The following is a 26,220-nucleotide window of genomic DNA, read 5'->3' as shown; positions in this document are numbered from 1 at the left end:
AAATAGTATGTTATTTCTAAAGGATATGAGAGAAATCTTTGGAAGAATGTGTTCCACAGATTTAAAAAATCATAATAATGTAAAATCAGTGTGTTCTGGTAGATAGAAATTATAAAGAATAGCAAGGTATGCAATGATAATTTAACATTAAGAAGCATTTACAATTAATCTCCATGGGAAACTTACCACTAAAACAAGAAACAAAAAAGATAAACACATTAAAAACAAGCTAAATAGACACAAAGACACTGATGGGACATTAAAAGAAACTCAAAGATGACAAATCTAAAATACATGTAAGTTGAGCCTATCCATAAATATTTGAAGGATAATACCTCTTAAGATAAATCAAACTAATTATAACTCCAAACTCACCACTTATTAGAGCACAATTTAAAAAACAGACACTGTGTAAGTTTCCCTTTAAGATTGCAATTTTTAAAAAATTAACTAAATTTAATCCATAAAAGGCAAGATAACAAAGGTGCTTGGCTAGGAATTGTCAATGCAATACTCAAAAACAGGGAATAGAATTAAAGGCAATCTGAAACATGAAGTGAAATGCCCAGCTGTCAAGTGAAACTTGAATTCTATTACCTGCTCTTTCCAACACATTTATTTTTTGACTAAGTAAGCCAGACTCAGTTTCTATTGATCACAGCCAAGGAACCTTAACTAATATATCTATGCACTCCAGTTTTAAGTTAAATGAGGCCTGTTGAAAATGGGACACTTTATATCTTTATTTATTGGTTCAATTATCATTACAAAAAAAGCTTAAATTTGGCACAGTTAAATTTTTAGGGCCTTCTTAGTTAATACACAGAAGGCCAAATTCTTCCAACTGTCACCAAGTAATTTCTATTGGAAGTTTGGGAATAGTCAGAGTTCAATATATATTCCAGAGGCATTACTTATCAATTCATTTATTTTGTTTGAAGGCAACTTTTTATAATCTAATTTATTATTTGGTTCCCTATGTGTATATGCTCTCATTAAATTTTTAAAAAGGAGATTTTATTATCATAGATAAACTGACACTTTTAAAATATTTCATTTATGTATATTTTAAAAATCTTTATTACATTTTCCCCAAAACAGCATATACTCAAAACAAATTCAACAATGCAAAGATTAATAAGAAATTTTCCTCTACCTATCCCTTTGGGTCTCAATTTCCTGAGAAAAACTAATACTGATAATTTGGTATATATATTTTCACAGATTTTTCCATATTCACAGGGTTTTTTTAATATAAAAGTGGAATTCCATCATACACATTATTCAATCCACTGAACAATTTAGCAAACCCTGTCTTAAAATAAAAAATAAAGTGGTGGGGATGTGGCTCATTGTTTAAGCACCCCTGGGTTCAAAAAAAAAAAAATCAGAAATCAGAAGAAATAATTTCTAAAACTGTTACAGTCTTACTGACTTGTTTCCATACATCTAAATTGGAAATTTTTTTCTAATATGATTTGAAAGATCAATATGTGGTCTACCTAAATATGAATTTGACAAGATCATTAAGAAATTAAATAGAGAAACCTTTTGTCAACACACTCTAGTATTACTGTAGTTTCAAATTAGTTTCATAGTACACGTCTCTTAAAGATCATCTGATATTTGATGAAATCTTCTATTATAAAAGGCAGAAACCAAAGAAAACAAACAAAATAAGTAACTTTAAGGAAACAGAGACTATTAAGACAAAAGAAAAAAAAAAACCTTCAGTAATATCTCTTCAAAAAGGTAAAAGAAGCAATCCAAAAACATGAAATGAATGCCAAGGTAAGGCAAGGTGGGTGGGGACTAAGAAAAAGGAAAAAAACAGTTTTAGGCATAAACACAGAAATAAAAATCTCAATAGAAAGGTCAAAAGATAGTTATGGAAGTACCCTAAGAGAGTAAAGAAAAAGTCAAAAAACTGCAAAACGAAAGGGAATTTTAAAAACCTACCCAGGATATACAACATTAAAAAAATAAAAAGTTCCAGAAAGAGACAACAGAGATAAAAGAGAAGAAGAAATCATTAAGAAAATAATTTAAAAACACTTTCCAGAACCAAAAAATATAATTTTCTAAACTAAAAGTACCCATGCAATGTTTGAAAACAGAGCCATACCATGATATTGTATCATAAAATTTTAGAGTACCGAGAATAAAAAAAAAAAGACTCTATAAGGCTCCAGAGAAAATTAACAATGATTAAAAATGATAAAAAATTATAATAGAATAAGATTCTCAAATTCAACACTAGAAGGTATTATGCATTGCCATAAAATTTTGAAGAGAAGAGTTATTTGAAATTTTATCATTTTATATCCAACCAATATCACAAAGTCACACAAAAAATTACTTATTGCTTTCCCTTATTTCTTGGGAAGTTACTAGAGTTTATAATCCTAAAATAATGGAGCAAACAAACAAACAAAAATCCATGGGATTTACGAATGAGATCCAAAACAAGAGATGTAATGAATCCTCAGGATAATAGTGAAGGTAAAGTTCGAGATGAAAGTTTTGTAGATTTGGAGACCAGACTGGTTTCAAAAAAGACTTCAAGAACATGAAACTGATGGTCTATATATAGCTATTTTAACTGAAAATACATTACATCTTAAAAAGTCCAAAAAAATCATATCCTAAGACAATATGTTCAAGCCATTAAATTTCTATTCAATGTCATTAGAGTAACTCAGGTCATTTTTGCCAATATTCTAAAAATTGTCAGCAGGGAATTCTTCATTGGTGAAGCAACATAGTTATTTTAAATGATACTAGAAAGATGTTTGATGATAAGATATAAGACACAGTTCACAGAAATCATCCAAGTACCTGGATGTATCAGACACTGAGATATTTATCCAGATTCTAATACACAGTAGTTTCTTCAACATGTGTAGAAAGAATGTTTTATTCCATTGTAGTAGTTCAGGCAAAGTTGAGAAATCATCTGAGAATTGAAAATGCAGGACAGCATTTTTAATAGGTACTTAATACACACTTGTTGAGATTGCTCTTTCTTTTCCAATCTACAAATAAATAAGAAGAAGCAAATGAGGATAAAGTGAACTATATAGTTTATGTATTATATATATATAAAACATTTATATATATATAAAACGTTTATATATATACAATACATATGTAAACACACATGTATGCATGCACACATACACAAATACTCAACAAATATTAAAATTTCTTCTGTACCTCTATATTAGTTTTCAATTTTATTTTTAAAACACTTCATAATTTTAATTCCAATGAATGTTTCAAAATCATGTTTTCTTAAAGATACTGGCTATTGAAAAATATTTAAAATAGCTTAAATTTTATTAAATAAAATAATACAAATATTTGTTAACAGTTGTTGCTATTTGTAGAGTGTAGGGAAAAATGTTTACCAAAGATTAGCTATTAACATATTAAATTAAAAATGACTTATCAGAAGAATTTATAAGCTGGATGCAGTGGTGCATACCTGTAATCCCAGCTACTCAGGAGGCTGAGGCAGGAAGATCACAAGTTCAAGACCAGCCTCAGCAATTTAGCAAGATCTTCTCTCAAAATTAAATAAAAAGCAAGATCTTCTCATAAGATAAAATTTAAAAGGGCTGGGGATGTCTGGGTTCAATGCCCAGGGTCTCCCTCACAAAAAATTACTCATATTTTATTTAAAAAATTATTAATGAGAATTGATTACTTTTAGGTAGATAATAAACTGAAAAACACATAATGACAAATGTGTCTTAAATGCTTCCAAATACATAGTATGCATCAGAGTTACAAATTCAAATGTCCACAGGTAGAGTGGTGTGGGTCAAGGTAAAATAAAGAACCTGCTCACTTCTAGATGACTATCAATTAGGTAAGCTTAGACTACTCAGGCCACTAGATAATTTTCTTTAAGAGAACAGGAAATTTGGGTTTTTATATGAATTTTCTTTACTTTAAAATCTTGGCAACGATTCATGATTTTTTTTTTCAATTATTGCATTAGTTACACAAAACATGCATGTATTCTAAATTCATTTTCTATTAGTTTTACTGGGCCTGTCATATATGTCCTCTAAAATTGAGACCTAGATTTAACTGTTACATAAAAAAAAATTAATCAACTGCAAATACACTTGTATACTATGAATGAATTCATTTAATTGTGACTAGGAATTCAAAAGAATCAATGCATACTCACTGAATACCTCTTGAGTCAAGCCCTGAACAAGGTACTACGGTAGGATAAAGAAGTATGCCTGGATATACATAATTAATGTAAGCTTCCAATCTTTCTTCCCTTATCTTCTAAACACACACATATAATTAATCATCCAAACTGGAACACTTTTGATAGTTACGAACATCTGAGACTATGCTAGGCAAACAAGGATGTATGGTCACCCTAACTAAAAGGACCTGGTCTGCTTAGTTTCCCCAACCCCCATTTTCCCCAACCCAGGGGAAAATGGGGGTTGGGGAAACTGCCTACCCCAGGCTCACATCCTCCAAGGAAGATCTTGCCTTAACAGGTTTATTCCTCAATTCTATAACAGAGAAGAAGAGGGAAAGGGGCTTAAAAGAAAGAGGAGATTTATGATAAATAAAAGAATTAGGATTGTTTTCTGATTGTTATATATTTAAGAGGTAGAACCAGCAGCATCATGGGATGGCAGTGGATTAGATATGGGAAAAAGGGAAATAGTAAGAAAATTTGGTAAAAATTGTGTGTTGCTTTCACATCACTTACTCAAGAAAAGTAAAAATACTCAAGTTATTTGAAAATACTTTCAATTGAATGATTTTTTTTTGGAGGGGAGGGATAACCCAGGATTGAACCCAGGGGTGCTTAACACTGAGCCAGATCCCCAGCTTTTTAAAAAAATTTTATTTAGAGACAGGGTCTCACTAAATTGCTGAGACTGGCTTTGAATTTGCAATCCTCCTGCCTCAGCCTCCTGAGTTTCTGGGATTACAAGAGTGTACCTGCTGGGATTACAGACCTATACCACCACACCTGGTTTAAATGGACTTTTAACACTGAGACTGAACTCAGGTTTTATAAATATTGTAGAAGTATAAGACACAGTGCCTGCAATCAGGGGTGTTATATTTTATTTGGGGAGAAAATGATGAACAAATACCTAATACAAATGGTACATAATCACTAAATTACACAATACTTATACTAACTACAAATCTGTAGAACTTAAGAAAGGATCAAAATAGGCAATATGAATCAATCCTCTTCCCCACACACATACTTCTTATTATTATAATTTATCTTTTAGAGGAAGCCAGAGAATAAGCAGAAGCAAAGAACTTATATTTTTCACACAAATACACTCCTTTCCCAATTATACATATCGACAATTCACCAATCCCCATTAAATTCTGATTAAGTGATCAAATAGTTAAAGTTTTAAAAAATCTAAGATTAATACAATTCAATTGGTTTTTCTTTGCTTATCACATAATTAAAAATGATACTTTATGTACATAGGTATGTGTGTAAGTATATATGTATACTTATACACACCCACACATACATATTTAGTTATAAGCCTGAGTTCTACACTCCTTTCATTCAGAAATTAAATGATGTCAATTGTCAGGAACTCTTGGGAAATGGCAATGACACAGAAGTCTGGCCTTCAACAACCTAAAAGGGCAAAGAGTAAGTCAAACCATGAATTTCACCACCCCCAGCAAAAGCTCCACCTGACCAGGCTACTAGAACAAGCAGAATGTGAGCACACGAAGCATCCACAATATACATAATTCATCTACATTTTCAGACTTAGACACACAAGACTATTTGAAACTTTTCTTCATTCCTTTCCACCTCCCCAGGAAACAATGCAAATATTCAGATGCAGGGTTGAGAGTGGAAAGTTACAGAAGACAGGAAAGAATATAAAAAAAGATGAGCCATAATCAATCATCAAATAATCATTTCACATCAAGCATTCATAAGAATAGACATAAGCCATACAAATGTCCAAATAGCCACAGCAATTCTCTGTGGAAGGTCTGTCAATGATCAAAACAAAAATCTTGCTAAAACAAGAATATCCTTTTAGGTGAGCTCTTTGTGTGACTTGTATTTATGTAACAATTTTAAAATATCTCTATGGCCATAAACTTGAGAAAAGGTTATGTAAAAATACAAATCATTATTACTATTGTATTATTACAAAAAGCAGTATTTCTCAAAAAAAAATGAAATAAAACTCACATTTAGTTTAAGACTACTAAAAGAAAAGAAAATGCATTCTTTTCCCACTATCCTCACTCCCCAAATCCCCACTCCATTAGATTGTCAACTACCTTTCAGAAACCCTAGAGAGCCCATTTTCCAGTGACCTTTAATCAGTCTCCTCTGAGACACAACTCACTGCACAAAATTATTTTCCATTTGCTGAAGTTATTTTCTAGCCTTCCAAGTTACCACTTAAAAGTTTTCAATTCTCATCATTTCTCTTCATTTTGGAAAGACATAACCTTCAAAAAAAATACAGTACAATATTTCTGAATTCTTATGTGACTACTTACTAAACCTTTAAGCGAGTTATCTTGTTCTGGGTATCAGTTTCTTCACTCCTTGCAAAGTTAAGGTTATTCAATAGGATATTTACATGGTCTCCGACCAATACTTAAGGAATGAAGAAGTAATGGCAGCCATTTAAAAGATAGAGAAAGGAATACTGATCATATTTGCTTAGGGAAAAAAAAAAAAAGACATTTGCTTGGCATATCTTCTGCTAAAATGGAGGAACCTAAAATAGGACATATAAAGGGGGGAACAACTAGGAGGTTTATGATAAAAATATAAACTACTTTTGAGTACTATTGCACCGGTCAGATCATATAAATCTAGAAAGAATGTTAAAGTTTATTTCAGTCTTTTTTTTTTCCCACAACAGAATCATCTTCTATTATCAAAAGAACCATTCCAACTCTGTCACTTTTTATTTCAAATAAAAATGTAAAAAATGCATTAAAAAGAAATATCCTCTAACTATTCTTTCCCACTTGAATAGTAATAACAAACGCATAAGTCTGTGATGGACAGGGGAATGTTTACCCACACTGAACAAAAAGAAAAAAAACAGTCTTGCTTGGAAACTATGGAAATCATGAAACATGGCTATGGAAACTTCTATCTACCAACTTAACCTAATATTTTCTCATATAATGAGAAATCCAAGACTACAGCTATGTTGTGATTCTAAACAGGGACCAAAAGCCAAACCCAGTGCCAGAGCTCATACCACTACTTAATTCCCTACTGGCTTAGAGGTCTCCTCTAACTTCAGGTCTGCTGACTACCATGCATCCTAACCATGTAACACACTGATGGCCTTATAAATTTATTTTCTAACAGAACTTACAAATTATGCCCAAAGCTCAACAATCTGCCACTGACTACTTTTGTACTCTTTGTATTCCACCTCCATCTAATATAGAGCTAAAATATTCAAGCTCTTATTTCTTATAAGTATATAGGAAGATTTATAAAGTATATAGGGAGACTTCCAAATCCATACCACACTGTGAACTCCTTGGACAAAAGTACTATTTCAAATCAAAATGTTTTCTATTTTTGACTGCTAAATGAATTGCTCCATTATACTGCTATCCTAAGCAATTTACAGCTTTAATCAAAAATATTAACACTCAGTTTGGATGTTAATGACTATTTTTGCACAATGAAAGTAACATTGGTTTTTTTCTAGTTATAAAAGCATACATGTCATAAAAATTCCAATAGTAAAGTATAAAGAAAAAAGTACAAATCACCAGAAACCCAAATAAAACATTGACCATCAAGACACAGTTTATACATAACCATAACTACTCATATACTTAATAGTACACATATTTTTTTAGAAATAAGACCACAGTTTTTGTACTTCATTTTTTACCAACTATGTTTTATAGATCTTCAAAACCTAGATAGCATTCCTTTGAATGAAGTATCCATAATTAGCTAGTCACCTAAAATTAAATATTTACATTTTTTCCAGCTATTCATTATGCTGCAATGAATCCCTATGTACATAGCTTTGTATAATGGTTTCATTATCTCTTTAGAAAGGGAATTATTAGTAAAAACTATAGATATTTAAAATGCTGGAAGATACTTCAAGACTACATCTGAAAAAGTAAAATCAATTTACCCTTCCACCAAGTACATGAGCATGTCCATCTCCTTACAGTGATCATTGATTATTGCTTTTGTCACCTTTACCAATCTGATATACAAAATTATACCTGTTTTAATTACTAGAAAATTAATCATTGATGTATTTATAAAACATTAGTATTTATTTTGTGAAATACTTGTTCCTAATTTTTGGCTATGTTTGTCTTTTTCTTATAGATTTGCAGAGTCTCTATCTTTTTGTTATTGATTCATAAAAGCTCTTTATACAGCAATGAGAATATATCTTTGTCTACATATATTTCATAAGAAATAATTATCAATTTGTCATTTGTATCTCAATTTTTACATAGAGATTATAAAGCATATATGTAAACAAGAGATAAGTACATCCGTGTATGTGTATATGTATATATTTTTTTTTGAAAGAGGAAAACCTTTCTAAATCCAAGTGGCATTCTTGAAGGTTTGATAATCCCACTAATATTATAGACTGTAACTATACAATACAATAACAATGAAACAGAAAAACTAAAAACCTGGATTATATTTCCTAATAGATGGCTGTCTTTGGTTTCTTAAATGTAGACTTAAAAAGAGAAAATGCTTCTTATTTCAATATATGATTATTAGTCCAAAAGAATTCAGTTTTAGATACATCACAAAACAGGCTCTGCTATTAAGCAAAGATTACAGTTATGTGCATTAAAAGTCCAGCTGAGCCTCAGAGTTCACTAGGGGGAAAAAATCATCATTGTCACATGTAAAAGTATAAAGGGAAAGGGCTTACAAATTAGTCCAGGAGACACAAGATACCAACTAACTGCAGGATCCTATCATGTAGCCCAGTCAGGAGAAAAAAATTTTTGAAAGAATGGCAGAAGAGATTTTGCCAATTCATTCCCCAAATTTAAGCAGCAATATTAGCCAAGTTATCCTGATTAATACCAAGCTGTTGTAATGATACACAACTGTTGACTTCGTAGCCTTTAAAGCTTATAAACTTATTATATGTATGAAATATGTAATATATATTATATGTGATATATATCATACATAATGTATATTGTATATTTTATATAATGTTGTATATATTACATATATTGTGTATGTTTTGTTTATATAATAAACATAATATATTTGATACATAGTTTATCCATACAAGTTTGTAAGCCTTTAAAGGCTAAGAAGTCAATATATATGTCTAATATTCACTATATATGTATATAATATACAATAAATTGAGGAGTAGTAACTCATCTGTACCTGCAATCAAACAATGGATGAGAAGCTTTAAAAACTGTACAAATGAAGCTTTTATTCCCTTGAGCACAGATGAGACTTTATAAATACCAAACAATTGTATTGGCTACTATAATAATCAAATTTGGATCAAATAGCCCTGAGGAGAATCAAACTTTTAAAAATTCAGTTCAGCTGAGAAAAGAGACAACTTTGAGGAAGAGAAAATGGCTTTAGGAGAGACAAGCATAATGGAGCTTCTCCAATTAGAGGTCAGAGAGACTGGCTGGAAAGGAAATTCTGCCTACAGAGAAAACAGAAGCCAAAGAGCTGCTGCAAAGCTCACAAACAGAGCACTCTCTTGTTTCCTGAGGTATCTGAGTGACATGTCAATTGAAACACAGAAGCAGTCAGTACCTCACTTGAGGTGAAGGATGTCATCCTATACTTTTCCCTAGGTAGCTCGATGGCATCTTTTCCTAGGCATGATGAATGAATAGCAGGCACATCCTCTCTGCAGTGCAGCTTTGATATCTTAGAAAGAAGTAGGTTCTCAAGTAGTGAAAACTAAAGAACAAAATATGCATACCTATCCCTAAAGATAAGCAAAAGGGAAGCTGAATTTTGAAACAGGTTGTTTTTCAAAACAGCAAATTAAAATATCCAAAAATAAGGTTGAGATCATATACTATACAGCAATAAATTGTTATGCAGGAATTATTGAATCTGTATGAAATTCACTCTAATTTCTTCCTACAAGATTCAAAAATACTCAAGCAGTGAAGGGATCTCAAAAATATAAGTCATTTTGAGATCAGATGCTTAAAAATACTTCTAAACAATAAAAGTAAATATAAAGAATATTTTATTTTTAAATATATCAAGAAATAAAATAAGATATTTCATTTATTTTCCAAAAACTACAAAGATTTTTCAAAATCATTTTGGTTAAGGCATGGGAAATTCTGGAAATAAAACTGATCATTTTATCTTTGAATTTTACAATGAGTATAATCATAACATGATTTTTAAATTTAGAATAATAGTTCTACTAAACCTTGAAAATAATATCTTCATCATATTCACACATCAGGTTTCTGTGATGCTAAAATATCTTAATTATCTATTCTATTATCATCAAGAAGTAATATCAACCTGGAAACATATTTCTGAAATAAATAGGTAATTTTATCAATTTTCATACTATTAAACATTTTTTCCTTATTTCAAATATCCTTTTGATAGTAATTTAAGAATTGATATTCTTTATACAATTTTTATAGTATATTAATTAGTGAGTATATTAAATATATTACAAAAAATCAAATGTAAATGTGTAAACATCTTCATATGTATATATGATGAAAGCACAGAGCAATTATTCAAGATATTTATTCTATAAACTACACTGTGCTGAGAGAATTATGATTGTGGCTCCCTCTGCTGGGGTTTCTAGTCACAAACTCAATACCACTGTTAGCATAATAAAATCAAACTTTTGAGACATCAAGGGAAAAATCGCTTTTTCAATCCATGATTACTTTTTGCCCAAGATTTTTTCTTCTTTTTTTTTTTTTTTTTTTTGGTGCTGGGGATTGACCTCAGGGGCACTCGACCTCTGAACCACATCCCAAGACCTATTTCGTATTTTATTTAGAAACGGGGTCTCACTGAGTTGCTTAGCACCTTGCTTATGCTGAGACTCAGGAGCCACTGGGATTACAAGCGTGCACAGGCACCACCACACCTGGCTATGCCTAAGATCATATAAAAGTTATAATCTATATTTACTTTATTGGAGCACGACTTAACCAATTTTCTAATTTTTCTTTTAAAATAAAGACAGTAAATTTAAAAGTTATACCTAGCATGTTTTAACAGATCTTGCTTTCGTTACTACTTATATCACTTGGTAATATAGTCAGGGTTTTGTTTTATTTTAAATATTTTTTTTAGTTGTAGATGGACACAATATCTTTATTTTTTATGTGGTGCTGAGGATCAAACCCAGTGCCTCACACTTATCAGGTAAGCACTCTACCACTGTACAACCCCAAATCATACTCAAGGTTTTAAAGACCCTGTTTATGCAAAACATTGTAATTAACTATAATTTTGGTAATTTTAATTAGTTCTCATTTGTTAGTTCAATCAACAAAGTTTTATTTTAAAATATCAGAATAACTCAGCATCTTTTTATAATTTAAACGTACTTTAATCAATATATAAATATTAAAAATATAAATATATAAAATTATATTTATGAATATTATCTCTTTATTAGAAAAAACTAAAAGAAGTTTGAGATGTACCCATCATCAGTAATAATATTTTTCATTTACTGAGTGTCAACTCTAAGGAATGCAGTGTGTTATATACTTTATATACATTATATCTAGTCTTAAGAAATGAAAACAATTAAGGGACACAGGGATTATTTAAATTGATCCAGATGAATTTCAGAGCCAGGATTTAAATGTAGGTATGTCTCATTCCAAAATATCAAACCTTCCTACCAAACAATAGACAGTAGTGGAAAATAATGTCTTTAACATTCAACTTCTTCATTTGTTAATGGGAAAGCAATTTGGGGAGTGTGGAGAGAAGACAGGGGAAAAAATGTTTGAGAAGGATAAGCTGGTTATTCATGCATAAAATAATAATTTAGACCTTTCAGAAATTATTTTTATTTTATATAATGCTGCCAGCTAGTGGCCCTATTTCAGACCAAGTTCCAGGCAACAACATTCATTTTTTCATATTATTGAATTAAAAATTCCTCATTTCACAATTCAGAATCATGTTCTGGAATTATGTATACTTAGGGCTGACTTACTTAAAATTACCCTAAAACTGAAGAAGAAAGTCTCCTCAACTGCCATTAGCATCCTTTGCCCAGTTCTTGTCTGACCTCCAAAAAAAAAAACATGAGATATGTCTAAATGGGAAATAACTCATTAAGAGTCAATATGTACATGGGCCTGGGACTATAGCTCAGTGGCAAAGTTCTTGCCTAGCACGTGTGAGGCACTGGGTTCGATTCTTAGCACCACATAAAAATATACAAACAAAATAAAGTAGTGTTATCCATCTACAACTACCAAAAAAAAATGTTTTTAAAGAGTCAGTATGTAGAAGCTAACATATGCCTGGTCACTGTTCATGAAAAACAAATTTGACTTAATTTAAATATTTTAGGATAATTTTAGAACATTTATAGATTCCTTTGTGACAAAGTTCCCTATACCATCTAGAGCTTGCCATAATGTGAACATCAGAACAAAATTATAGCCTGGAAATTATTCTATTAATGTCTATGCATTTTATAAAGTAGTACTCTTAACAAAGTATGTTATTTAAGTTTAGGCAGTAAGTAGTTATGGTTTTGAAACTTCCTTTGAAAAAATTTTACCATTTTTAAACTTAAAATTATCATATTTCACTATTAATTCACTCTTAAGATAAATATCTATGCAACAAACATGAAGAAGCTCTCATCATGATATGTTGTTTAAGTCAGTGACATAAAAATATTCTTGGCTAATTTTTTTCATCATGTGAAATTATTTTAGAATTATTTAAGTGATTTTTCTCAGTGAAGAAATCTGTCACCACTTAATCAGAGGCTTTGATAAGTCAATATATTCCATAACACCGAATACTGCATAAAACAACACTCCAGTATCAAACTATATTAGCATCACAGAAAACATGTTCTGGGTTTAATCTATAATGAAAAAGCAAAGAAGCAGGCAATGGAACAGAAAGCATCCAAAACACAGCAAAAAGAAAAGAAGTAGACCCTCCATTGTATAAACTGAGAAGGTCACAATGGAAACAAGGAACAAAAGAGATAGGATCAGAGTTCCTTCTGACCTGTATTCTTACTTGCACACACCCCTACAAGATGTAAAAAATGCCATATCCTATTTAGCATGCATGTTATATGAGACTTATTTTGCAGCTAAACCATAAGTTTCTATGTACACACACATTAGTGAGTATAACAGTAGGGAGAACACCATCAACTTGCTTTTTAAAAAACGAAACATGTTTCTACAGAGGTAGCATATAACTTACAGACATTTCCTGTATTGTCAAAGCTGGTAAGAACATCTTCAACATTCAAGGATCCTTTATTATGTCTACAAAGGAATAAAGAACTTTTTTAATGATTCTGAAACACTAGTGTTTCCAATGTTTAAAAAAGCTGAGACTATGTATGTATGATGCACCCAATACTAATAAACCCTTCCATGTTGTATTTTTTAAATATTTTCTGTCCACTAGAGGGAGAAAGAAAAAAACAAAACAAAATAGTCTTCAGAATATTTAATGCTATGACATTTCTTGATGATTAACGAACATTTTAAAGTATTATTAATAATAATTTAACAAACCTATTTTAGTTACATACAGGTAAGGTCTTGATCTTAAAGACCAAATACACATGCACATGCACACGCATTACACTTAGAGAATCTTATGGTCAAAGGAAAATAATCACCCTCCAGAACCACACTCACAATACATAAAATTTCCTTTAAAACAGTGCAACAAAGTCAGAACTTCATTAACAAAGAATTAACCAAAACTTCAGGCCTGCTCATTTCATCAACCAGCAACTCTAAATGCCCGTGGGTAAATTTTTTGTAGCATTTGCCCACTAATCTTATCTTAATTAGTTCTAATTTGTCTTCACTTGATAACCCATTAAGTATTTGATTTGATTGATTTTAGTAATACTTATGAAAGATGGTACTCTTCAAATAGAAATGGACCTATCTGTCAATAATTCAGAGTTTGAGTTACTTTTACACTGGTGATATAAAAAAAATTGATACTAATCCATCTATAATATTTTGGGGGGACTGGAGGGTACTGGGGATTGAACTCAGGAGCACTTGACAACTGAGTCACATCCCCAGCCCTATTTTGTATTTTATTTAGAGACAGGGTCTCACTGAGATGCTTAGCACCTAGCTAAATTGCTGAGGCTGGTTTTGAACTCACAATCATCCTGCCTCAGCCTCCACAGCCACTACGATTACAGGCGAGCACCACCACACACGGCCATATACAATTTTCAACATACTCCTTCATAAAACTTACAGCTGCAGTTTGACTTTAGGATGCTTTGTAATAATTAATAATTCATTAGTAATAATTCAACAACACTACTTTGTCATTAGAATGTAGTATAAATTATGTATAGCATTAGAACTAGATTGCCCCCTCCCAAATTTGTATGTTGCAGTTCTAACCTCAAGGTACCTCAGAATGTGACTCTACTTAGAGACAGAATCTTGAAGAGGTAATTAAGTCAAAATGGGGTCATTAATAAGGTGGTCTTTAAATAGCTGGTGCCTTTAGAAGAAGGGTTTCAGGCCATGCACTGTGGTATATATTATAATTCCAGCTACTCAGAAGGCTGAGGCAGGAGAATTGCAAATAGGAGGGCGGCCTGGACAACTTTGTGAGACTCTATCTCAAAATGAAAAAAAGGGTTGGGGATGGGGAGGAAGAAGAGTTTGGGGACCAAAGGGAGAGAAAAGGGGATACGTATGCATAGAGAGGCAACCACATGAAGATATGGCAAGATGGTGGCAATCTGTAAGCCAAGAGCCCTCAGAAGAAAGGTCGGCCAATACCTTGATCTCACACTTCTAGGCCCCAGAACTTTTTAAAAATTTCTGCTTTCGAGCTACCAAATCTGTGGCCTTTTGTTTTGGCAGACCTAGCAAACCACAACGTACGACAAAAGAATGCTGGTAAACTGCATTATCCTTTTCAGAAAATATGAGCTTTTATTTCTATCACAAAGACCTAGTTCTCGACAGAACTAATAAACGAAACTGCAAGATGTTATTGGCAATCACAACTGGCCAAAAAACACTGGGCTCAAAACTATTATAATCTAAGGAAATAAAGTCACCAACCATGAATCAAACCTTTCTCATAATAACACAATGATTCTCTACTTTCTCTGTGCATATAAGATTCTAGGAAGAGATGAGGTTATTTACCTAATATGGAAAACTAGGGCTGGGGTTGTGGCTAAGTGCTAGAGCTCTTGCCTAGCATGTATGAGGCACTGGGTTCGATTCTCAGCACCACATAAAAATAAATGAATAAAATAAAGGTTCATCAACTTCTAAAAAAATTTTTTAATATAGAAAATTATGTTAAACACTGAAATAAGAGGAAAAGCAACAAAGTATATAACATTGAAAAAGCAAGATGAAGCTATAAAATGATCAGCACTTATAGCATATAACTCAAACTTTTTTTTCTAAATATAAAAGCAATATAGGGTTCCTTCAAGGAAAAACTGCTCATAATCCTAGCATGCCTCTAGAGACAACCACAGTTAATATTTCAGTACATAACCTTCAAATCTTATTCTATGCTCATATACCATTCATAAAGACTGAAAGCACCCTGTTTTGTAATTTTTGTTTTTCACTTTTATATTATAAACAGTTCCCCACATCAAGTAATGTCCTGTAACATCATTTTAATGGCTACCCAGTGTTCATTGAATGACTTTCTGAACTACAATTTCTTGGGCCAACACTTTTAACACCATGCTATCATACATATTGCTTCACTGGAAGTGCTTATGGAAATTTCATTAAGCTCATTTCTTATTTCCTTAGGATAAATTTCTAAAAGTAAAATTATTTTCAGGCTAGTTTTAACAAGAACATTCCCTCTCTCTCCTTCACTCCTTCCCCTCCCTCTCTTCTCTGTGACATACATATACACAGAGATCAGGTTAAAAAAAAAAAGTATTTGAAATTAAATTTGAAACAAAGTAGGAAAAAGGTACACATTTTGCATAATGTTAAATATTTTTAAAAATCAAAAGCAGGGATATAGAACTGAAATGCCTATTTTAAAAAGTTAAAACTTTTAGTGTTATCATTGAAGCAAAACTTTAAATTATTAAATGCATTATTTCTTGAACAAAAAAAAAGAAAGAAAGAAGTATACCCTGTGGTTTTTGTTTTTTGGGTTTTTTTAAATAAGATAAGGGGTGGAGGACCAGTTAACCTAATCCTGCAATTCTAAAATCCTTATAAAAAAATGAAAAACAAGTACCTACAAAGTTATTAGGGTTTTGAAACCCTAAAAGATAAACATCTTATGAAAGAATGTCAACAATCATTGCCTTCAATAGTATAAAAATTAGTGCTAATTATAGGAAAACTTCCATGAATGCAGTTTAGTAAAGATTCAATTTGATTACTTCAAGTTTCCTTTTGTTTGTCCCAAACTCAAAGACTGTTCTTTGTCCAATGAATCATCAAATACTTTATTCAAGTGTCAACGCTATTAGATTCTGTCTACCCTTAATCTTTCAATTATTTACCTAGGTCCTGTCTAGACTTAATGGCTAAATAGTAATGCTGACAGGGAAGGGACTTTTTCAAACTTAATCCTCACAAACTTCTGTCTTAGCAAATACTGGTAATTAATGTTATATGATAATGACAAAATTTTTGTCCAGGTAAACAGAGCATAAAAAGTTCACTCCATCTTTCTCTCAAATTCCAAAGCTTATTATTTCCCAAGCCTTTATTACTAATAGCCATATAATTCTCCCTAAGAGACAACATAAGTTTTTTCACAACCTAAAGTTATCCTAGGACTGAGGGCCTTTGACTTCCTTCCCAAGAATAATCTATAGAGCAAGGACTAAAGGACAAGTCATTAGAGCAGGTAATTATTTAAAGAGGATAAAAAAAAAAAAAAAGACTACTAAAAAAAAATTTTTAAACCTAAATATACCAAGAGGTTCAAACAACAGATTCAGAGTAAGCTAGAGCTAAATAAGACACCAAAATCACAAACAAAAGAAAAAAATAGATAAGTTGGACTTGTTAAAAATTAAAAATGTTTTTGTATCAAAGGACACCACAAAGAAAGTGAAAAGACAACCCACACCCCAAAAGACAACATGTAAATATTTACACATCACATGCCTGATATCCAGAATATATATATTTTTACAATTCTCTCAAAATGACTAGTAGAAAAGATTTTGAATGTTTCCCAACACAAAGATAATAAATGCCTGTGATAGATATGCCTTATCTGACCATTACACATTGTATACATGTTTTGAAATATTGCACTGTACCTCACAAATATGAATAATTATTATCAATTTTTTAAGCTTAAAAAATTCTCACAACTGCAGAACAAAAAGGTAAACAACCTAATTTTAAATAGGACAAAAGACTTGAATACAAAGAAAACACACAATGAGCACATGAAAATGTTTAACATCATTAGTTATTCAAGGAATGCCAATCAAAACCACAGTGAGATATCATCTCACAACCACTTAAATGGCTATTTTTTTTAATAAAAGAAAACAAACAGTGCTGGAAAGCATGGAGAAAAACTGGATCCCTCATACATTCTTAGAAGAAACACAAAAAGCTATAGCCACTGGGGAAAACAATTTAGTTGAAACACAGAGTAACAACTATACCCCAGCATATATCATGTATATCCTAAGTATATATATCAAGAGAATGAAAAGCATAAGCTTATAGATGAATGTTTACAGTAGCATTATTCACAATAGTCAAAAAGTAGAAACAACCCAAATGCCCATCACAAATGAATGGGTACAAAATGTGCCGTTATTTCTACCATTAAAAAAAAGGAAATGATGCATATTGATACATGTTACTTAAGATTCATATAAGATTTTAATGAATCTTAAAAATTACAAAGAAAGCAGATGTAAAAAGCCACATTTTATATTATTTTATTTATATGAAATGTCCAGAACATACAAATCCATAGAAATAGAAAGCAGATTAGTAGTTGCCAGGTACTAAGGAAAGGACAAAGATGGGAAGTCACTGGTTACATATATGGGCTTTTTTTGGTAGGTGATGAAAAAGTTCTGGCATTAGACAACGGTAATGGCTGCACAACTCTGTTAATATACTAAACAACACTGAACTATATGCTTTAAAATATTGTTTTAATGGTGAATTTTATGGCATGTGAATTTTATCTTGATTAACAAGAAAATTCATTTAAAAAAAAAAAGAAAGAAAGAAAAAATAAGGCAGAGAGTAGAATGGACCCCAAAAGGCCACAGAGGAAAAAAGAGGAGAGGTTTTCAGAAAGAAAAGGTTTATTTATTTATTTATTTTTATCCTAAAGGCAACTTGCTTTGAAACATTTTCAAAAATAAATGGCTGGGGGAAAAAAAGCTGAAGACCTCTTATTGTTCAGTCTTGTCTATTTCCTTATAGGAAATCAGCAGATTTATATACACGTAATACAGGAAAATTCGAAAAATGTTCAAGGGAATATTTTGATTTACTGAAATTTGGGGCATATTTATGTATAAACAAACTATACAAACCTGAAGTTTAAAACAAACTAGAACACTAAGTTATAATTAGCCAATATCTACATGCATGAAAATATGACTCAATAGACTTGAGTTTTCCATACACACTGAAACATATTTTAAAGGTCCTATTATCATAGCAACAATAATCTTTTTCAAAGAAAGGACAATTCAGACCTCTCACCTTTTACTATCCCTAAAATATGCATATATATAAACGAATAACTCAGGAACTTCTATAGTTCCAAATATAATGGAAGCAAACATAATGCTTAGTGAAATTAAGTTGAAATAGGGGGTGTGAGGACAATTTCTAGTACCTATATAGCAAAGTCGATAAAATAATAAAATTTCAGCTTATAAGACAGAATCAGGTAATTTTTTTATATTTACTTTTTTTTTTAGTTGTAATTGTCAATACCTTTATTTTATTTATTTATTTTTATGTGGTGCTAAGGATTGAACCCAGGGCCTCGCACGTGCTAGGCCAGTGCTCTACCGCTGAGCCACAACCCCAGCCCCCAGAAGCAGGTGAATTTTAATAAAAGACTTTTATTAAACATAAACATCTCCTGGTCTAGTTTGCTTTCTTTTTTAAAAATATTTTTTTAGTTGCAGATTGTCACAATATCTTTAATTATTTATTTTTATGTAGTGCTGAGGATCAAACCCAGTGTCTCACATGTGCAAGGCAGGTGCCCTACCACTGAACTACAGCCCCAGCTCCATTATAGTTTTCTATATATGCATCTAACAGGAACAGTCTCTTTAATAAAGTTCTAAGAAATAAAGCTCCAGAAAAACAAGACTTTATCAAATAATAAAGAAGAGTATTCATACCCTGGATTTTAATTTCCTAACTCTCAAACTTTTGAACAAAGAGTTGGCCATCCATATATAGAAATGGTAACAGATCTTGGGGATTTCAGAATCTAACTTCTGTACTGTCTAGTCTTATGTTTCTGATTAAAAGTCATTAAGGGAAATTCTTTTATTCCTTCATTTTAAATATTATCATATAAAGCTAACAAAAAATAATGATCTAAGTTTTAACTAAAGCTACAGCTTATACACCTTTTAATAACAGAGTAACAAAGTACAACCATACTTTGTAATCAAACATCTAGTTATTTACCCTCTTACTTTCTAAACCACTTCTCTTCTTTTGACTGTTGCAAGTAATTTTAAAAAATTAAAAAAAAAAAAAACTTTTAGTATGTCTATAACACAATACTGAAGAGTGCTACCTAAAGAAATGTGATCAGAAACAGATTGAAAATAATTGATGCAGATATAAAAGGAATAAGAGTGAAGATTCATAATGGGCAGATAACAGAAAACAAGCAAAAGTGATAAATATGTAAGAAATCAATGTGAACAAAATTCATACCCAGAATCAATGAACTATTTTTGGCAGAAATTTTCCCTTAGGTAATTAATTTAGTAATTTCAGCAATTTCCTTTACTATAACAAGATTATGAAGAAAGAAATGGAATGCTAAGAATAATCAATGAAGAAATTAACTTATCTGAGTCTCAATTTCTTCATCTGTAAAATGTATGAATTCTCTCATAAGAGGAAGGATAGTGTAAAAACTAAAAGTTCAGGCTGTGTATCCATGTATACAATATTATCGGGTTGGGAACACACAGCTCAGTTGGTAGAGTGCTTGCCTCACATGCATAAGGCCCAGGTTCAATCCCTAGCACCACATAAAATTTTTCTAAAAAATGTATATAATGTTATCAATGGAGAGAGCTGGATGAAGGCTATATAGAAGACACTGTACAAACTGCTACAAATCTATAATTATTTCAAAATAAACGGGGGTTTGGTAGGGGTTTTGTTTGTTTTTGTAAGTACAGGCTGCAGAACCAGACCACTTGGGTTTTAATACAGGCACAATTATCTACTGGCGATGTGACCTCAACCAAGTTATTTAACCTTTCTGTGCTTCACTTTACATATCTGTAAAATGAGGATGACGATATTAACCTGACAGGGCTATTGTGTGGATTAAATACTGATACATGGAAACCACTCACAATAGCGTGGTCACATAGTAAGCATCAATTGCCAGTCATTATTAATGTTGTTATGATTTTTTAAAATTTATGCTAATATTGCATTCAGCTCTAGAATTCCATGTTTAGATATTGCTATTTTGGGGCTGGGCTGTAGCTCAGTGGCAGAGCACGTGCCTAGTATGTGTGAGGCACTGGGTCTGATTCATAGCACGCATAACAATACACAAATAAAATAGAAGCATGCTGTCATCTACAACTACAAAAAAAATAAAAAATAAAGATATTGCTATTTTTGCTCTATTAACATGGAGGGTTACTACGTAGAATGCAAAGAAAGAAAAGGTCTTGGCAGCTCTTGAGACCAAAATTTTAGTTCAGTTACTTGTCTTCTTTCCTTAACTCAGTAGTCACTGACATATACATCATATACATCTCATGTGTGTGTATACATACATACATACATGTATTTTTCATAAATATATCACTAAAAACCACGCTTTGGAAAGGAATTTCCATTTACTCAATAGCCTGCATTCCAAATAATTTTAAGTCAGTATTATTTCTATTAGACAGTTAATCCAGACCTAAGTTTTGTAAGATTCAAGAACAGAAAATTTCATATTTCCCTGGCCAACTTTATACGGGTCTTAAATATAGCAGGAAATTATTCTTGCTACGATTTACACTTACTACCAGTGGATACAGAAGTTTTAAGTTTATACCTGAAAACTCCGACTGGATCACTCTGTTAGTCCTTCTTTTTAATTTCCTTACAAATACTATCTTCCCACTGTTTAATTATCTTTATTCCTGTTTTCCAGAATTATCATCAGGATTACATGAAACAAAATACATCAAAGCACCTAGCTCTGTACTTGGAACATAGTAAGTAAGTGTTTAATGCACTTTTCTTTCCTTCTTTACAAAGGACTGAACCTATTATTTCCAACAGAGTACAAGGTCATTGAGGTACTCCAATTAGAATTTTATAATGAACATAAAGAAAAACTCACAAATCCCCAAATTTGTCTCTTTCATTTGGTGGTTTCCATAAAACAAATATTATGGAACCAGATCCTAATTTTTCTTCCTAGCCCGTCCTAGTCAATTTTATTCAAATCCAAAATTTTCAGCTATTATGGTGCTTTTTAAAACAGATATTTTAAACTAAGTTCAAGAAACATACTAAAAATTGATATTCTTTGTGAAATTTTTTTTCTTAAAATTATTCCTAGCCTTACCTAAGGCTTAGAAAGTCACATTTCTACTAAAAATGTTTTTTTGCTCTGCTTATAATAACTATAAACGTGCTCCTCCCTCCCTTTCAAAATGTGAAATTCCATCAGAAAAGGCAGATTTTATAAAATGAAACAACTACAGTATTATTGCAACATGCTAGAATATAACTGGGAGAGAAAATTAATTCAGTAACAGTGGTATCTTGTTACTTCAGTTTGCAATTCTCTTGTCTCTTTTCTAAGATTTTTTAAAGCCAGAACAGTCTGTGTGCTTCTCACAATATCAGTGTTTTCAGCGGAATTTTCTCCTCCTATTCTTCACATTCTATTCTGAAAGTGACAAAACATGAATGGGAAAAATAGCAAAGCTTGATTTTTCAGATAACTACTACTTGAAGAGTTACTTGGAAAAATTCTCTTTTTACTTTCAGCCTCCTTTGCCTCAAAAAGAACTTGGCTTTTTGTCATAATCGAATGCTAGGAGGGAACAGTTAAACTGAACCCTTTGATTTGCAACCCACTTTGTCCTCAAATGCTACCATATTCCTGAGGATTTTTTTTTTCCCTCTAGTCTGAAAATACAGAAGACCTACTTTAAGCCGCAGAATTCTCTAACACAAAGTTGCAATACCTAAAATAAAGAATAAGTAAAGACTGCCTAAAATTCAATAAAAGGAGTAATGGGAATGGGTAGATTGTTTTCTACTTCAAGAGAAAAAACAGTTTTAAAAAATCTTAACTAGAATAATAGTTACCTTAAGAAGATACGATATTCAGGATAGAAGACACTTGTATATTGGACCCATGTACCAGCCTCCTCTTCAGTTTCTGTTTTCTTGGCTTCTGTTACTGAAAACAGATTAAATGATTCAAATCTTCTTACAGACACACGTCGCAGGCAATCATCCAGGTGCTTCTGCCTCAGAACCTTTCAAATAAAATCAAATATTGAAGTCATATTATATAAACGTATCATAAGTTAAGTGTTCAAAACAAGTGATGAAGGGACTTTCACTTCCAACAAAGGTGGATTAGATAATTCAGACAAACTCCTGCTGAACACAACTTAAAAAGATGACAAAAAAAATGAAAAATAAAAAATATACACAATATTTTAAAATATACTTGAAGACATCAGACAGCAAAGAAGATAGTGATGATTTACCAGTATAATGTCTTAAAAGGAAATATAGAGAGGTAAGCATGGCTTTTCTCTAGGGGCATTTTCTCCTGGGAACATCTGTCAATTCCAGAAAAAAGAATGGAGAAGATAAGCCGCACCTTTGTAAGTATGGAAGAGGGTAAAAGTTGAAGTTCAGACTTACCTCGGCAGGGACAGGTATGTTATTATGAACCGTGTGTGTGCATGTATGCAGGTGCGCGTGCGCACGCGCGTGTGTGTGTGTGTGTGTGTGTGTGTGTGTGTGTGTGTGTGTTTTCTGGGATAAATCAAATGACTAATTTTGTTGGTGTCATTTTAAAAGCCAGATTTTTAAGCAAAAAAAAAAAAAGAGATAACAGTTGTAATATTGAGATGAGGTTAAGTAAAAATCTTGTAGCTATGGATCAAAACGGAAGTATAATAAAAACTAATGATGCATATATTTTTAAAAAACTTTATTGCCTATATCTGCAGCACTGAAAAGGTCTAAAACAATTATTAAACTTATAGGTATGCCTAGTACCTAGATTATAAAAATTATTTTACTAAAACAAATTAAGACCCATTGGAGAAATAGCAGGGATTGTATAAAATGAGCCTGGAACATCCTGCACATGAGAAAATAAGAAAGCTATAAAAAATTATATTTTATGTCAAAAGGAGACAGGAGCCAATTTGAATATTCCTACTATCCTGGCCAAAGACAGGATAGTAGGAATATTAATAGATGTAATAAATACAATATATGATAAATACAAAACAATATTATTTGACAACAGCATTTTTAAATACCTCATTGATGACCATTTGAGGTCAGAAAACCAACTTATTGTTTTGAAAACTAGTAAATAGAAAAAAGAATCAAGTATTTATGTCTTTCCTCTAGAAACTGTAACTGAAGGTAACTAAATAGAAGATAAGGAAAATTTTTCTTATAGCACAATCTCAAGCGAAAAATAAAGAATGACAAAATTAGAATACCACCATTTTCCAACTCCTTGTCAATTAATGACCCTAAGTCATCATCATTAAGAAGAGAAATAGGGCTGGGGATATAGCTCAGTTGGTAGAGTGCTTGCCTTAAATGCACAAGGCCCTGGGTTCAATCCTTAGCACCAGAAAAAAAAAAAAAGGAGGAGGAGGAGGAGGAGGCATGGTGGCCCACACCTGTAATTATAGCTACTTGGAAGGCCAAGGAAGAAAGATCACAAATTCAAAGCTACCTGGGCAACTCGGCAAGAATCCATCTCAAAATAAGAAATAAAAAGGGATAGAGATCTAGTTCAGTGGTGGAGCATTTGCCTAGCACATGCAAGGCTCTGGATTCAATCCTCAGGATGGAAGGAAGGAAGGAAGGAAGGAAGGAAGGAAGAAAGGAAGGAAGGAAAGGAGGGAATAGATATCACTGTGATTATGTAATAAATACACACCATTACTATATTGGCCATTTAACAAAATGAAAAACATCAAATCTGAATATGATCAAGCCTCTATATCCTCCATAGAATAAACTTTTATGAACTAGAAAGTGCAAGCAAGGGATAGAGGAACAATTTTAAAACACCATTAAGGTACCATTAGCTGCTGCAGTCTGGCTGGGCAAAATAACCGGGAGGTGACAAGCAACTTGTGAAGACTGAAACAGTGGGAGCCACTTTATTACAGGACAGCAGAGGTATATATACTTATTACACACAGCTTAACTTAATTAACATTATCTAGATACAGCAGTCAGTCATTAAGGAATCCTCATCATCTTAATGACTCACTGGCGTTACTTCACAAACCACTCCTCCTGGCAAAGTGCCAGGTGCCATCTTGACTTGATTGTGGCCCTCAACATCTCCCCCTTTTGTTTAATTAAACAACAAGTATGTGGCTTAGGGACCGTGCCTGTTTAGGTTGTCCAATACTACATATGGTCCTTACCCGTCATTGGATGGTCTGATCTCAAATCGTCAGCCTCCTGTCTTAGGTTGGTACCATTGTAATTGGATCTTACCCATCTTTGACTACTGGCCCAACACACTTAGCCATACTTGTGGATAACCTGCTATAAGCAGAAGGGGAAGGATACAAAATGCCATGATACCAAGTCAATTGATGGCTCCTTTTGGAAAAATTGTACCATTGATGTCACCATCAGCAAATATACCCCGGTACTACCACAATTCGCTGCATCAACAGATTGTGTCACTTACATGCATTGTGAATTTAGTCCAGGCAAGTTCCGAAAGCAGTTCAAAGCAGAGGAATCCATTAATATGACCATTTCCTCCCAAAGTAAATCGACTCCTTAACTGAGCATCACCTGCTGAGTCACACCATTCAATGATGCATCTGTTTTTACAGTTTGTGTGATAGCCATTGCAGAATCCGTTGCAGCAGCAGCAGAAACAGCAACAGCTGTGATGATGGTAGCTGTGATTCCGAAGTCTCATTTGGTTTTCAGCAACACTAGAAATCCCTCCACCCTTGTCCTCACCGGCACTGGGTCGAAGGCAGGAACTCTGGCAATGATGGCTAAAGAAAATCGTGTAGCATTCCAGCAGGCACCAAGAAAACAACCCTCTGAACAATTCAGTACATTATCTCAAGGTTTTTTACATTTGAAATAGGCCTCAATGGTGCTCATTAATCATTAGCCTCCAGGTGTGGGAGAACCATTGTAGCTAAACTGGAGTTCTGGATATCAGCTGCCATGGATTTAAGATATTGCTAACCCTGCATTTATCCACAGGAATAGCAAGGAGTCCCATGGCAGCACCTGCAGCAAATAGGGAAAAAACTGACGACTCATTAGTTATTGGCATTGGAAACAGACAAACTTCAGTCTTCTGCCACCAGCTGTAGCGTCCCATCCCCGGGCAGCCCCAGACGGCCCTGGGGAGTGTCCCAGACTCAAACTGCCACTGGGTACAGGGAGCAAGAGCCTGCGAGACTGTGCCTCCAGGTCAGGTCTGGGTTTGGGCTCCCAGCAGTGGCATCCCGCTCCCCA

At 32.5% G+C, this 26,220-nt stretch overlaps 1 protein-coding gene across 1 annotated transcript in view; it reads right to left on the bottom strand.

Moving 5' to 3' along the window:
• The window catches only part of Camkmt (calmodulin-lysine N-methyltransferase), a 388,519-nt gene that overhangs the window by 344,639 nt on the left and 17,660 nt on the right, over positions 1–26,220 (bottom strand). The window contains exons 2-3 of the mRNA XM_076833434.1: positions 22,816–22,988; positions 13,490–13,554 (exon numbers count right to left, since the gene is read on the bottom strand). Coding sequence (XP_076689549.1) covers positions 13,490–13,554; positions 22,816–22,988 — 238 coding nt within the window. The remainder of the gene's footprint in view (positions 1–13,489; positions 13,555–22,815; positions 22,989–26,220) is intronic.

This window comes from Callospermophilus lateralis, chromosome 14 (genome assembly GCF_048772815.1).
Source record: "Callospermophilus lateralis isolate mCalLat2 chromosome 14, mCalLat2.hap1, whole genome shotgun sequence".
Classification (NCBI taxonomy): Eukaryota; Metazoa; Chordata; class Mammalia; order Rodentia; family Sciuridae; genus Callospermophilus; species Callospermophilus lateralis.
This window is presented reverse-complemented; position numbering and strand designations above follow the sequence as displayed.